At 44.8% G+C, this 12,047-nt stretch overlaps 1 protein-coding gene across 2 annotated transcripts in view; it reads right to left on the bottom strand.

The window, feature by feature from the left end:
* coasy (CoA synthase) overlaps nucleotides 1-12,047 on the bottom strand; it is a 236,625-nt gene that overhangs the window by 124,251 nt on the left and 100,327 nt on the right. For both annotated transcript variants that reach the window (XM_085966033.1, XM_085966034.1), the window contains exon 4: nucleotides 11,865-11,996. In XM_085966033.1, the coding sequence (XP_085822159.1) occupies nucleotides 11,865-11,996 (132 nt within the window). The remainder of the gene's footprint in view (nucleotides 1-11,864; nucleotides 11,997-12,047) is intronic.

Below are 12,047 nucleotides of genomic sequence, written 5' to 3'. Positions count from 1 at the left end.
CCTTATTGGAGGTGTATAAAATTATGAGGGGCACAGATAAAGTGGATAGAAAGGACCTATTTCTCTTAGCAGAGGGATCAAAAAGCAGGGGGCACAGATTTAAAAAAATTGGGGGAAAGTTTAGAGGGAATTTGAGGGGAATTTTCTTCATCCAGAGGGTTGTGGGGGTCTGGAACTCACTGCCTGAAAGGGTGGTAGAGGCAGGAACCCTAACCACATTTAAAAAGTACTTGGATGTGCACTTGGGATGCTCTAACCTGCAGGGCTACGGACCAAGAGCTGGGAAGTGGGATTAGGCTGGAGAGCTCTTTGTTGGCCGGCGTGGACACGATGGGCCGAATTGGCCTCCTTCCGTGCTGTAAATTTCTATGATTCTATTTGCTTGCTGTACCTGCATGTTAACTGTCAGTGATTCGTGTACAAGGACACCCAGGTCCCTCTGAACACCAACATTTCCCAATCTCTCACCATTTAAAAAATACTCTACTTTTCTATTTTTCCTACCAAAGTGGATTACTTCACATTTCCCCACATTATATTCCACATAGGAGAGAAACTGTTCCCATTGGCGGAAGGGTCGAGAACTAGATGACACAGATTTAAGGTGATTGGCAGAAGATCCAAAGGCAATATGAGGAATAACTTTTTACGCAACGAGTGGTTATGATATGGCATGCACTGCCTGAAAGGGTGGTGGAGGCAGATTCAATCATGTCTTTCAAAAGGGAATTAGATAAGTTATCTGAAGGAGAAAATTTGCAGGGCTATGGGGAAAGGGCGGGGGATTGGGACTAGCTGAAGTGCTCTTGCAGAGAGCTGGCACGGGCTCGACGGGCCAAATGGCCTCCTACTGCGCTGTAACGATTCTGTGACACCATCCAGGACAAAGCAGCCCGCTTGATTGGTACCCCATCCACCACCTTCAACATTCACTCCCTCCACCACCGGCGCACTGTGGCTGCAGTGTGTACCATCTACAAGATGCACTGCAGCAACTCGCCAATACTTCAACAGCACCTCCCAAACCCACGACCACTACCACCTAAAAGGTCAAGGGCAGCAGGCATAGGGGAACACCATCACCTGCAAGTTAAGAACATAAGAACATAAGAAATAGGAGCAGGAGTAGGCCATTCGGCCCTTCGAGCCTGCTCCGCCATTCAATGAGATCATGGCTGATCTTCTGCCTCCACTCCATTCACCAGCCCCATCGCCATATCCCTTGATGCCCTTACTAGTCAGAAATCTATCGACTTCTGTTTTGAATATACCCAATGACTGAGCCTCCACAGCCCTCTGGGGTAGAGAATTCCAAAGATTCACCGCCCTGTGTGTGAAGAAATTTCTTCTCATCTCAGTCCTAAATGGCCGACCCTTTATCCTGAGGCTGTGGCCCCTGGTTCTAGACTCCCCAGCCAATGGAAACATTCTCCCAGCATCCACCCTATCAAGCCCTGTAATAATTTTGTATGCTTCAATCAGATCCCCTCTCATTCTTCTGAATTCAAGAGACTACAGGCTTAGTTTACTCAATCTCTTCTCATACAACAGTCCCGCCATCCCAGGAATCAATCTCGTGAACCTTCGTTGCACTCCCTCTATGGCAAGTATATTCTTCCTTAGGTAAGGAGACCAAAATTGTACACAGTACTCCAGGTGTGGTCTCACCAAGCACCTATATAATTGAAGTAAGACTTCTTTACTCCTGTACGCAAATCCTCTTGTAATGAAGGCCAGCATACCATTTGCCTTCCTAATGGCTTGCTGCACCTGCACATTCACTTTCAATGACTCATGTACAAGGACACCCAGGTCCCTTTGAGCATCTGCATTCCCCAATCTTTCACCATTTAGGAAATACTCTGCCGTTCTGTTTTTTTTTACCAAAGTGGATAACTTCACATTTATCCACATTATATTCCATCTGCCATGTTCTCGCCCACTCACTGAGCCTGTCGAGATCCCCTTAAAGCCTCTTCACATCCTCTTCGCAACTGACACTGCCACTTAGCTTTGTATCATCAGCAAATTTGGAAATGTTACATTTAGTCCCCTCATCCAAATCATTGATATAGATTGTGAATAGCTGGGGCCCAAGCACTGATCCTTGTGGTACCCCACCAGTCACAGCCTGCCATCCTGAACAAGACCAGTTTATCCCTACTCTTTGTTTTCTGTCTGTTAACCAATTCTCAATCCATGCTAGTATATTACCCCCAATTCCATGTGCCCTAATTTTGTTCACCAACCTCTTGTGTGGGACCTTATCGAAGGCCTTCTGAAAATCCAAATACACCAGTCTGACTTAGAAATATATCACTGTTCCTTTATCGTTGCTGGGTCAAAATCCTGGAACTCGCTCCGTAACATCACTGCTGGAGTACCTTCACCTCACAGACTGCAGTGGTTCAAGAAGGTAGCTCAGCACCACCTTCTCAAGGGCAATTAGGGATGGGCAATAAATGCCGGCCTTACCAGCGACGTCCGCATCCCATGAATGAATTTTTAAAAATGCTTATTTCCTTGTTGGATAAGAAACACACTGATCTAGGAGGCAATTCTAAGTGCATTCCAAAAAGTGTTCCCCAGTTTAGCTACACGCGAACTAGAGAAGCTGGGGTTGTTCTCCTTAGAGCTGAGAAATTTAAGGGGCGATTTGATGGAGCTGTTCAAAATCATGAAGTGTTTTGATAAAGTAACTATGGAGGAACTGTTTCCAGTGGCAGAAGTGTCAGTAACCAGAGGACACTGATTTAAGGTGATTCGCAAAAGAACCAGAGGCGACTTGAGGATAACATTTTTTACACAGCGAATTTGTGTCATCTGGAATGCACTGCCTGAAAGCGTATTGGAAGCTGATTGAATAATAACTTTCAAAAGGGAATTAGATATATACGTTAAGGGGGGAAATTTGCAGGACTCTGGGAAAAGAGGAGGGTAGTGGGACAAATTCAATAGCTCTTTCAAAGAGCCAGCACAGGCACGATAGCCTGAATGGCCTCCTCTGTGCTGTATCATACGATGATTACCATTACCCCAGGCTATCCAGGGAAAGTTAAAATCACCCAAATATTATTACCCTATTGTTCTTGCATAACTCTGAGCTTCCTACAGACTTGCACCTTGATCGTGTCTCCAATTTGGCGGCCTGTAATGCACAGAGAATTGTACCATTTCCATTCCTATTTCTTAGCTCTCTCCATATGGATTCTGGCTTCATGCAGTCCCATCAATATCTTTACATTCAAGCAGTGTGATAGAATCCTTTATTAACACTGCCACCCCATTTTTGCTAAAATTTCGTAACTAGGAATATTAAGTTCCTAGGCCTGTCCAAACCTAAGCCACATCTCCGTTATAATGTTAAATCATATCCCTGTATCATTATTAATGCTTCTAAAAGGACTGGGAGGATTTTAGAATTCAGCAAAGGGTGACCAAGAAATTGATAAAGAGAAAAGAGAATATGAGAGTAAACTAGCAAGAGACGTAAAAAAATTGTAAAAGCTTCTATAGGTATGTAAAAAGGAAGAGATTAGCAAAAGTAAACGTGGGTCCCTTAGAGGCAGAGACAGGAGAAATTATAATGTGGAATAAGGAAATGGCAGAGACATTAAACAAATACTTTGTATTTGTCTTCACAGTAGAAAACACACGAAACATTCCGGAAACAGTGGGGCACCAAGGGTCTAGCAAGAATGAGGAACTTAAAGAAATTAATAGTAAAGAAATAGTACTGGAGAAATTAATGGGACTAACAGTCGACAAATCCCCTGGACCTGATGGCCTACATCCTAGGGTTTTAAAAGAGGTGGCTACAGAGATAATGGATGCATTGGTTTTGATCTTCCAGAATACCCTAGATTCTACAACAGTCCTCGTGGATTGGAAGGTAGCAAACGTAACCCCACTATTCAAGAAAGGAGGTAGAGAGAAAGTGGATATAGTGTATTTGGATTTTCAAAAAGCATTTGATAAGGGGCCACACATGAGGTTATTATGCAAAATTAGGGCTCATGGGATTGGGAGTAATATATTAGCATGGATTGAGGATTGGTTAACAGACAAAAAAGAGAGTAGGAATAAACAGTTCATTTTCGGGGTAGCAGGCTGTAACTAGTGGGGTACCGCAAGGATCAGTGCTTGGGCTTCAGCTATTTACAATCTATATTAAAGAGTTAGATGAGGGGACCGAGTGTAATGTATCCAAGTTTGCTGATGATACTGTTGGCATATGGAACTCGGTTAATTCTGCTTCTGAAAGGTGTTCATGTTTATCTACATATAAATTGGGCTAACCAAATTAGTAACAATATTGTGGAGCAGGAATTCCTGGAGTGTTTACGGGATGGTTTCCTGGACCAATATGTCGAGGAACCAACCAGAGATCAGGCCATCTTAGACTGGGTATTATGTAACGAGAAAGGATTAATTAACAATCTTGTTGTACGAGGCCCTTTGGGTCGGAGCGATCATAATATGATAGAATTCTTCATTAAGATGGAGAATGAAGTTGTTGACTCAGAGACTAGGGTCCTGAATTTAAATAAAGGAAACTACGATGGTCTGAGGCGCGCGTTGGGTAGGATTGATTGGGGAATGTCACTCAAAGGGTTGATGGTGGATAGGCAATGGCAAACATTCAAAGGCCGCATGGATGAACTGCAGAATTTGTTCATCCCAGTTTGGCATAAAAAAACCAAAAAAGGTGACTCAACCGTGGCTAACAAGGGAAATTAGGGATAGCATAAGGCCAGAAAAAGCAGTAAACCTGAGGATTGGGAGCAGTTTAGGATTCAACAAAGGAGGACAAAGGGATTAATTAAGAAGGGGAAAATAGAATGAGAGAGTAAGCTTACAGGGAACATAAAAACTTACTGTAAAAGCTTTTATAGATATGTGAAGAGAAAAAGATTGGTGATGTCAAGCGTAGGTCCCTTGCAGTCAGAATCAGGGGAATTTATAATGGGGAACAAAGAAATGGCAGACCAATTAAATATATATTTTGGTTCTGTCTTCACAAAGGAGGACACAAATAACCTCCCAGAGATGTCGGGGAACATAGGGTCTGATGAAAGGGAGGAACTGAAAGAAATCAGTATTTGTAGGGAAATGGTGTTAAGGAAATTGATGGGATTGAAGGCCGATAAATCCCCAGGGCCTGATAATCTACATCCTGGGGTACTTAAGGAAGTGGCCCTAGAAATAGTAGATGCATTGCTGATCATCTTCCAACATTCGATGGAATCTGGAACAGTACCCATGGATTGGAGGGTAGCTAATGTTACCCCACTATTCAAAAAAGGTGGTAGAGAGAAAACAGGGAATTACAGACCGGTAAGCCTGACATCGGTAGTGGGGAAAATGCTAGAGGCCACTATAAAAGATATAATAGCAGAGCACTTGAAAAACAGTGACAGGATCGGACAAAGTCAACATGGATTTCCAAAGGGTAAATCGTGCTTGACTAATCGACTGGAATTTTTTGAGGATGCAACTGGTAAAATAGATAAGGGAGAACCAGTGGATGTGGTGTATTTGGACTTTCAGAAGGCTTTCGATAAGGTTCCGCATAAGAGATTAGCGTGTAAAGTTAAGGCACATGGGATTGGGGGCAAGGTACTGACTTGGATAGAGAACTGGCTGGCAGACAGAAAGCAAAGAGTTGGAATAAACAAGTCTTTTTCCGAGTGGCAGGCAGTGACTAGTGGGGTACCGCAGGGATCGGTCCTTGGACCCCAGCTATTCACAATATATATATTAATTAATGATCTAGACAAGGGAACTAGATGTAATATCTCCAAATTTGCAGACGATACAAAGCTGGGTGGGCATGTGTGCTCTGTGAGGAGGATACCGAGAAACTCCAGGATGATTTGGACAGGTTGGGTGACTGGGCAGAAGCATGGCAGATGCAATATATCATGGATAAATGTGAGGTTATCCACTTTGGTAGCAAAAACAGGAAGGCAGATTATTGTCTGAATGGCAATAGATTGGGAGAAGGGGAAGTGCAACGAGACCTGGGTGTCCTTGTGCACCAGTCGCTGAAGGTAAGCATGCAGGTGTAGCAGGCGGTTAAGAAAGCAAATGGTATGTTGGCCTTCGTAGCGAGGGGGTTTGAGTACAGGAACAAGGATGTCTTGCTGCAGTTGTACAAGGCCTTGGTGAGACCACACCTTGAGTATTGTGTGCAGTTTTGGTCGCCTTATCTGAGGAAGGATGTTCTTGCCATGGAAGGAGTTCAGCGAAGATTCACCAGGCTGATACCTGGGATGGCAGGAATGACTTATGAGGAGAGGTTGGATCGATTGGGCTTGTACTCGCTGGAGTTTAGAAGAACGAGAGGGGATCTCATCGAAACTTATAAAATTCTAACAGGACTAGACAGACTAGATAACAACAGAAAATGCTGGAAAAACTCAGGTCAGGCAACATCCGTGGAGAGAAATTTGAGTTGACGTTTCGGGTCGAACCCTTCTTCAAAACTGGAAAGAAAAGAAACTTCCCGTGCAAGCGGAGGAGATGTAACACCTGCCTCGATACCTCCCCCCTTCCCACTGTCCAGGGCCCCAAACACCCCTTCCAGGTGAAACAGCGATTTACTTGTACTTCTCGCAATCTAGTATACTGTATTCGCTGCTCACGATGCGGTCTCCTCTACATTGGGGAGACCAAACGCAGATTGGGTGACCGCTTTGCGGAACACCTCCGTTCAGTCCGTAAGGGTGACCCCGAGCTTCCGGTCGCCTGTCATTTTAATTCACCACTCCATTCCCACTCGGACCTCACCGTCCTTGGCCTCTTGTATTGTTCCACGGAAGCTCAACGTAAACTCGAGGAACAGCACCTCATCTTCCGATTAGGCACTCTGCAGCCTTCCGGACTCAATATCGAGTTCAACAATTTCAGATCATAAGCTCGGCCCCCATTTCATTTTTTCTTGTAATTTTTCCACTCCTTCCCCCCTCCCCTTTCCTTTTGTTTCTCTCTCACACCTGGCAGCTATCTTTTGCCCTGCCAGTACACTTTACACCCAATCTCAGCCTATTACCATCTCGTCTAGCTTCTAATCTCTTTTACTTCTTTTGTTTCTTTTATTCTTCTGTCCGATCGGAGCCCTGCCTTCGATCTAGTTTCTTTTCTTTCCAGTTTTGAAGAAGGGTTCGACCCAAAACGTCAACTCAAATTTCTCTCCACGGATGTTGCCTGCCTAAGTATATTAAGGGTAAGAGGATAACTAGGGAAAAAATAGGGCCCATTAGGGACAAAAGTGGCAATGTGTGTGTGGAGCCGGAAGATGTAGGAGGGGTTCTAAATGAATTTTTTGCATCTGTTTTCACTATGGAGAAGGACGATGTAGACATAGAAATAGGGCGGCGGGACTGTGATATGCTCGAACATATTAACATCGAGAGGGAGGAGGTATTGGTGGTTTTAGCTGGCCTAAAAATGGATAAATCCCCAGGCCCGGATGAAATGTATCCCAGGCTGCTGTGTGAGGCAAAGGAGGAGATTGCGGGGGCTCTAACACATATATTCAGGACCTCTCTGGCCACAGGGGATGTGCCAGAGGACTGGAGAACCGCTAATGTAGTACCATTATTCAAGAAGGGTAGTAGGGAAAAACCGGGGAACTACAGGCCAGTGAGCCTAACATCACATCAGTGGTAGGAAAATTATTGGAAAAAATCCTGAGGGACAAAATTTGTCTCCACTTGGAGAGGCAAGGATTAATCAGGGATAGTCAACATGGCTTTGTCAAGGGAAGATCATGTCTGACTAATTTGATTGAATTTTTTGAGGGGGTGACTAGGTGTGTGGATGAGGGTAACGCAGTGGATGTGGTATACATGGATTTCAGTAAGGCCTTCGATAAAGTCCCGCACAGGAGACTGGTCAAGAAGGTAAGAGCCCATGGAATCCAGGGTGCCTTGGCACATTGGATACAAAACTGGCTTAGTGGCAGAAGGCAGAGGGTGATGGTCGAAGGTTGTTTTTGTGACTGGAAGCCTGTGGCCAGTGGGGTACCACAGGGATCGGTGCTGGGTCCCTTGCTGTTTGTGGTCTACATTAATGACTTGGATATGAATGTAAAGGGTATGGTCAGTAAGTTCGCGGATGATACAAAAATTGGTAGGGTGGTAAATAGCGAGGAGGGTAGCCTCAGTCTGCAGGACGATATAGATGGGTTGGTCAGATGGGCGGAACAGTGGCAAATGGAATTTAACCCGGAAAAGTGCGAGGTGATGCACTTTGGGGGGACTAACAAGGCAAGGGAATACACAATGAATGGAAAGACCCTAGGCAAGACGGAGGGTCAGAGGGATCTGGGTGTGCAAGTGCACAGATCCCTGAAGGCGGCGGAACAGGTGGATAAGGTGGTAAAAAAGGCATATGGGATACTTGCCTTCATTAGCCGAGGCATTGAATATAAGAGCAAGGAGGTTATGATGGAGCTGTATAAAACACTGGTTAGGCCACAGCTGGAATACTGTGTGCAGTTCTGGTCGCCACACTACAGGAAGGATGTGATCGCGTTAGAGAGGGTGCAGAGGAGGTTCACCAGGATGTTACCAGGGCTGGAGCGCTTCAGCTATGAAGAGAGACTGGGCAGATTGGGTTTGTTTTCCTTGGAGCAGAGGAGGCTGAGGGGGGACATGATTGAGGTGTACAAAATTATGAGGGGCATAGATAGGATGGATGCTGAGGAGCTTTTTCCCTTAGTAGAGGGGTCAATAACTAGGGGGCATAGATTCAAGGTAAAGGGCGGGAGGTTTAGAGGGGATTTGAGAAAGAACTTTTTCCACCCAGAGGGTGGTTGGAGTCTGGAACTCACTGCCTGAAAGGGTTGTGGAGGCAGAAACCCTCACAACATTTAAGAAGCATTTGGATGAACACTTGAAATGCCATAGCATACAAGGCTACGGGCCAAATGCTGGAATATGGGATTAGATTAGACAGGGCTTGATGGCCGGCGCGGACACGATGGGCCGAAGGGCCTCTATCCGTGCTGTATTACTCTATGACTCGCTGAGTTTTTCCAGCATTTTCTGTTGTTATTTCGGATTTCCAACATCTGCAGTATTTTGCTATCGTAGACAGACTAGATGCTGGAATGATGTTCCCGATGGTCGGGGAGTCCAGAACCAGGGGTCACAATCTAAGGATAAGGGGTAGGCCATTTAGGACAGAGATGAGGAGGAATTTCTTCACCCAGAGAGTGGTGAACCTGTGGAATTCTCTACCACAGAAGGCAGTAGAGGCCGATTCATTAAATATATTCAAGAAGGAGTTGGATATATTTCTTAAGGCTAAAGGGCTCAAGGGGTATGGGGAGAAAGCAGGGACCGGGTACTGAATTTGGATGATCAGCCATGATCGCATTGAATGGCGGAGCAGGCTCGAGGGGCCGAATGGCCTACTCCTGCTCCTATCTGCTATGTTTCTATGTTTAGTTCATTTAATATGGGGAAAAAAGGTGGTTGGCATCATTAGAGAGAGAAAGAGATACTGATTTCACTTCGCAACAGTCGAGGGAGAGAGAGAGAGAGAGAGAGTTGCCTGAGCCTAACAACAGCCGGTATTCGCAATCAAAGTAGACCTTGACATAATAGAATTGAAAAGTAGGGAAGTTATGCGAAACCTTTATCGAATATTTTTTTGCCGTCTCTTTGCTTTTCTAATTTCCTTTTTAATTTCACCCCATCTCAGTCCTAAATGGCCGACCCCTTATTCTGAGACTGTGACCCCTAGTTCTAGAAATGGCCTACTCTTGCTCCTATTTCTTATGTTCTTATGTAAATCTCCAACTTTGTTTTGAATGTTTTGTGCATTCACTTACATACCACTCCCAAACCCTAACTCCAATTATTTGGAATGTTGATTATTCTTTTCCATGTTTTTCTCATTTAATTTTTTTTGAAGCTCCTTGTCTCTTCTACAACAGTGGGTTTTTTAATCTCACTACCTCAACTCTTCTTTCTTTCCCTTTTTCCTCTGATAATATTTTCCCACAATTTATTTTGACTAAACCTTCTGCTTCTATTCCATTAGCTTTATGAATTCTGGTGTACATCTCTATCTCAAACCTAGACTTTGCCCAACCCTTGCCATATTAGTTTACGTTCTCCCCCCACTATTTACCCTCTCTCCAAGGACATTGGTGCCATTTTGGTTCAGGTTCATCGCTTTGGCTGTTACGTCCCACTTCCCAGAACTTGCTCTAATGGCTCCATCCTTCCTGCACTAGCTTCGTAGCCATGCGCTGACCTTCCTAATGTTCCTCTCCTTAACCTGTCTAGCACATGCAAAAGGAAGCAATCTGGAGATTACCACCCTTGAGATCTTGTTTTTTAATATAGTGTCTAACTCCTTAAACTCCCTCTGCAAGTCCTTAAATCTATGTGATTAGTGCCAACATGACCTACGACCTTTGGCTGTTCTCCCTCTCTTCCCAGAAATGTTTCCACCTGTTTCACGATGTCCTACACCCCAGCACCAGGGAGGCAACATTTGGGGCTCCTGGTTATGACTGCAAAAATGTTCAACTATTCCCCTGACTATAGAATCTGCCACCACCATCACTCTGTGCTGTATTCTATGATTCTAGGTGGAATTAGGCAGTCTTGGTGATGGAGAGATATGGGGTCGGAATCTCTGCTCAGGTCAAATAGGATGCCGAAGTTGTGAACCATCTGGCTCAGCCTCAGACAGAGACTAGGGAGAGCAATGGAGTCGGTGACTAGGGAACGGAGTTTGTGGCGCAGACCGAAGAAAATGACTGCTGATTTTCCAATATTTAATTGGAGGAAATCTCTGCTCATCCAATACTGGATGTCGGATGCAAAAACGGCTGACTATTCCCGACTACAGAATCTCCCACCACTATCACTCTTCTATTCAATTTGTCTTTCACATCCCTGGGTAGTACCTTGCTCCAGAGTGCCAAATGTTGCTCAGAATCACCATTCTCTGAGTTACTGTCACAGCTTGCCTCATACCTGTCCAAGATTATGTATCTATTGGATGATTTCATTAACTCAAAGGTTTCCTGCTCCCATAAGTCCCATCTTCCTCTACTGCCCCTGCAGATGGTTACCCAGATGTCAGCCTTGGCTCAGTGGCAGCTCTCTCGCTTCTGAATCAGAGGGTCATGGGTTCAAGTCTCACTCCAGAGTCCCGCTTCAGTGCAGTACTGAGGGAGCGCTGCACTGTCGGAGGTGCAATCTTTCAGGTGAGACATTTAACGGAGGCCCTGTCTGCTGTCTCAGATGGAAGTAATGTGTCATTATTCGAAGAACAGGGGAGTTTTCCCAGTATCCTGGCCAACATTTATCCCTCACTAGAACATTGTATAACCTCTCTCGAACTTTACCAGTACGTGCTTTTACCAAAGTAAGCAATATTCTCACTACAACTAAAATCAGTTTACCACTAGTCCAATAGGCAATGATGTTCCCAGTAAGACTAATCTTGGTGATATTGTACCAATAGATCCCAGCAACACTCATCTCGGTGGTAATGTACCATTAGATCCCAGCAGCACTAATCTCGGTGGTAATGTACCATTAGATCCCAGCAGCACTAATCTCAGTGGTACTGTACCATTAGATCCCAGCAGCACTAATCTCGGTGGTAATGTACCATTAGATCCCAGCAGCACTAATCTCAGTGGTACTGTACCATTAGATCCCAGCAGCACTAATCTCAGTGGTACTGTACCAATAGATCCCAGCAGCACTAATCTCAGTGGTACTGTACCATTAGATCCCAGCAGCACTAATCTCAGTGGTAATGTACCATTAGATCCCAGCAGCACTAATCTCAGTGGTACTGTACCAATAGATCCCAGCAGCACTTACTTTTGGAGGCACCAGCAAAGATCCTAACAGTCGCTTCCTGAAAGTGGATGAACTGATCTTTTCTTCTTCATCGGCTGTGTGATGCGCATCCTTAACTAAACAGATCTTATGGATTGCCAATTCCTGTAGGGCCTGAAGAAGAAAGCATTGGAATCTCTGAATCACAGAGTAAGTTGAGCTGAA

Source organism: Somniosus microcephalus, chromosome 24 (assembly GCF_052327205.1).
Source record: "Somniosus microcephalus isolate GS21.2 chromosome 24, FLI_Smic_1.0, whole genome shotgun sequence".
NCBI classification, from domain to species: domain Eukaryota; kingdom Metazoa; phylum Chordata; class Chondrichthyes; order Squaliformes; family Somniosidae; genus Somniosus; species Somniosus microcephalus.
The sequence above is the reverse complement of the archived record's forward strand: the minus strand, read 5'-3'. Positions and strand labels throughout refer to the sequence as shown.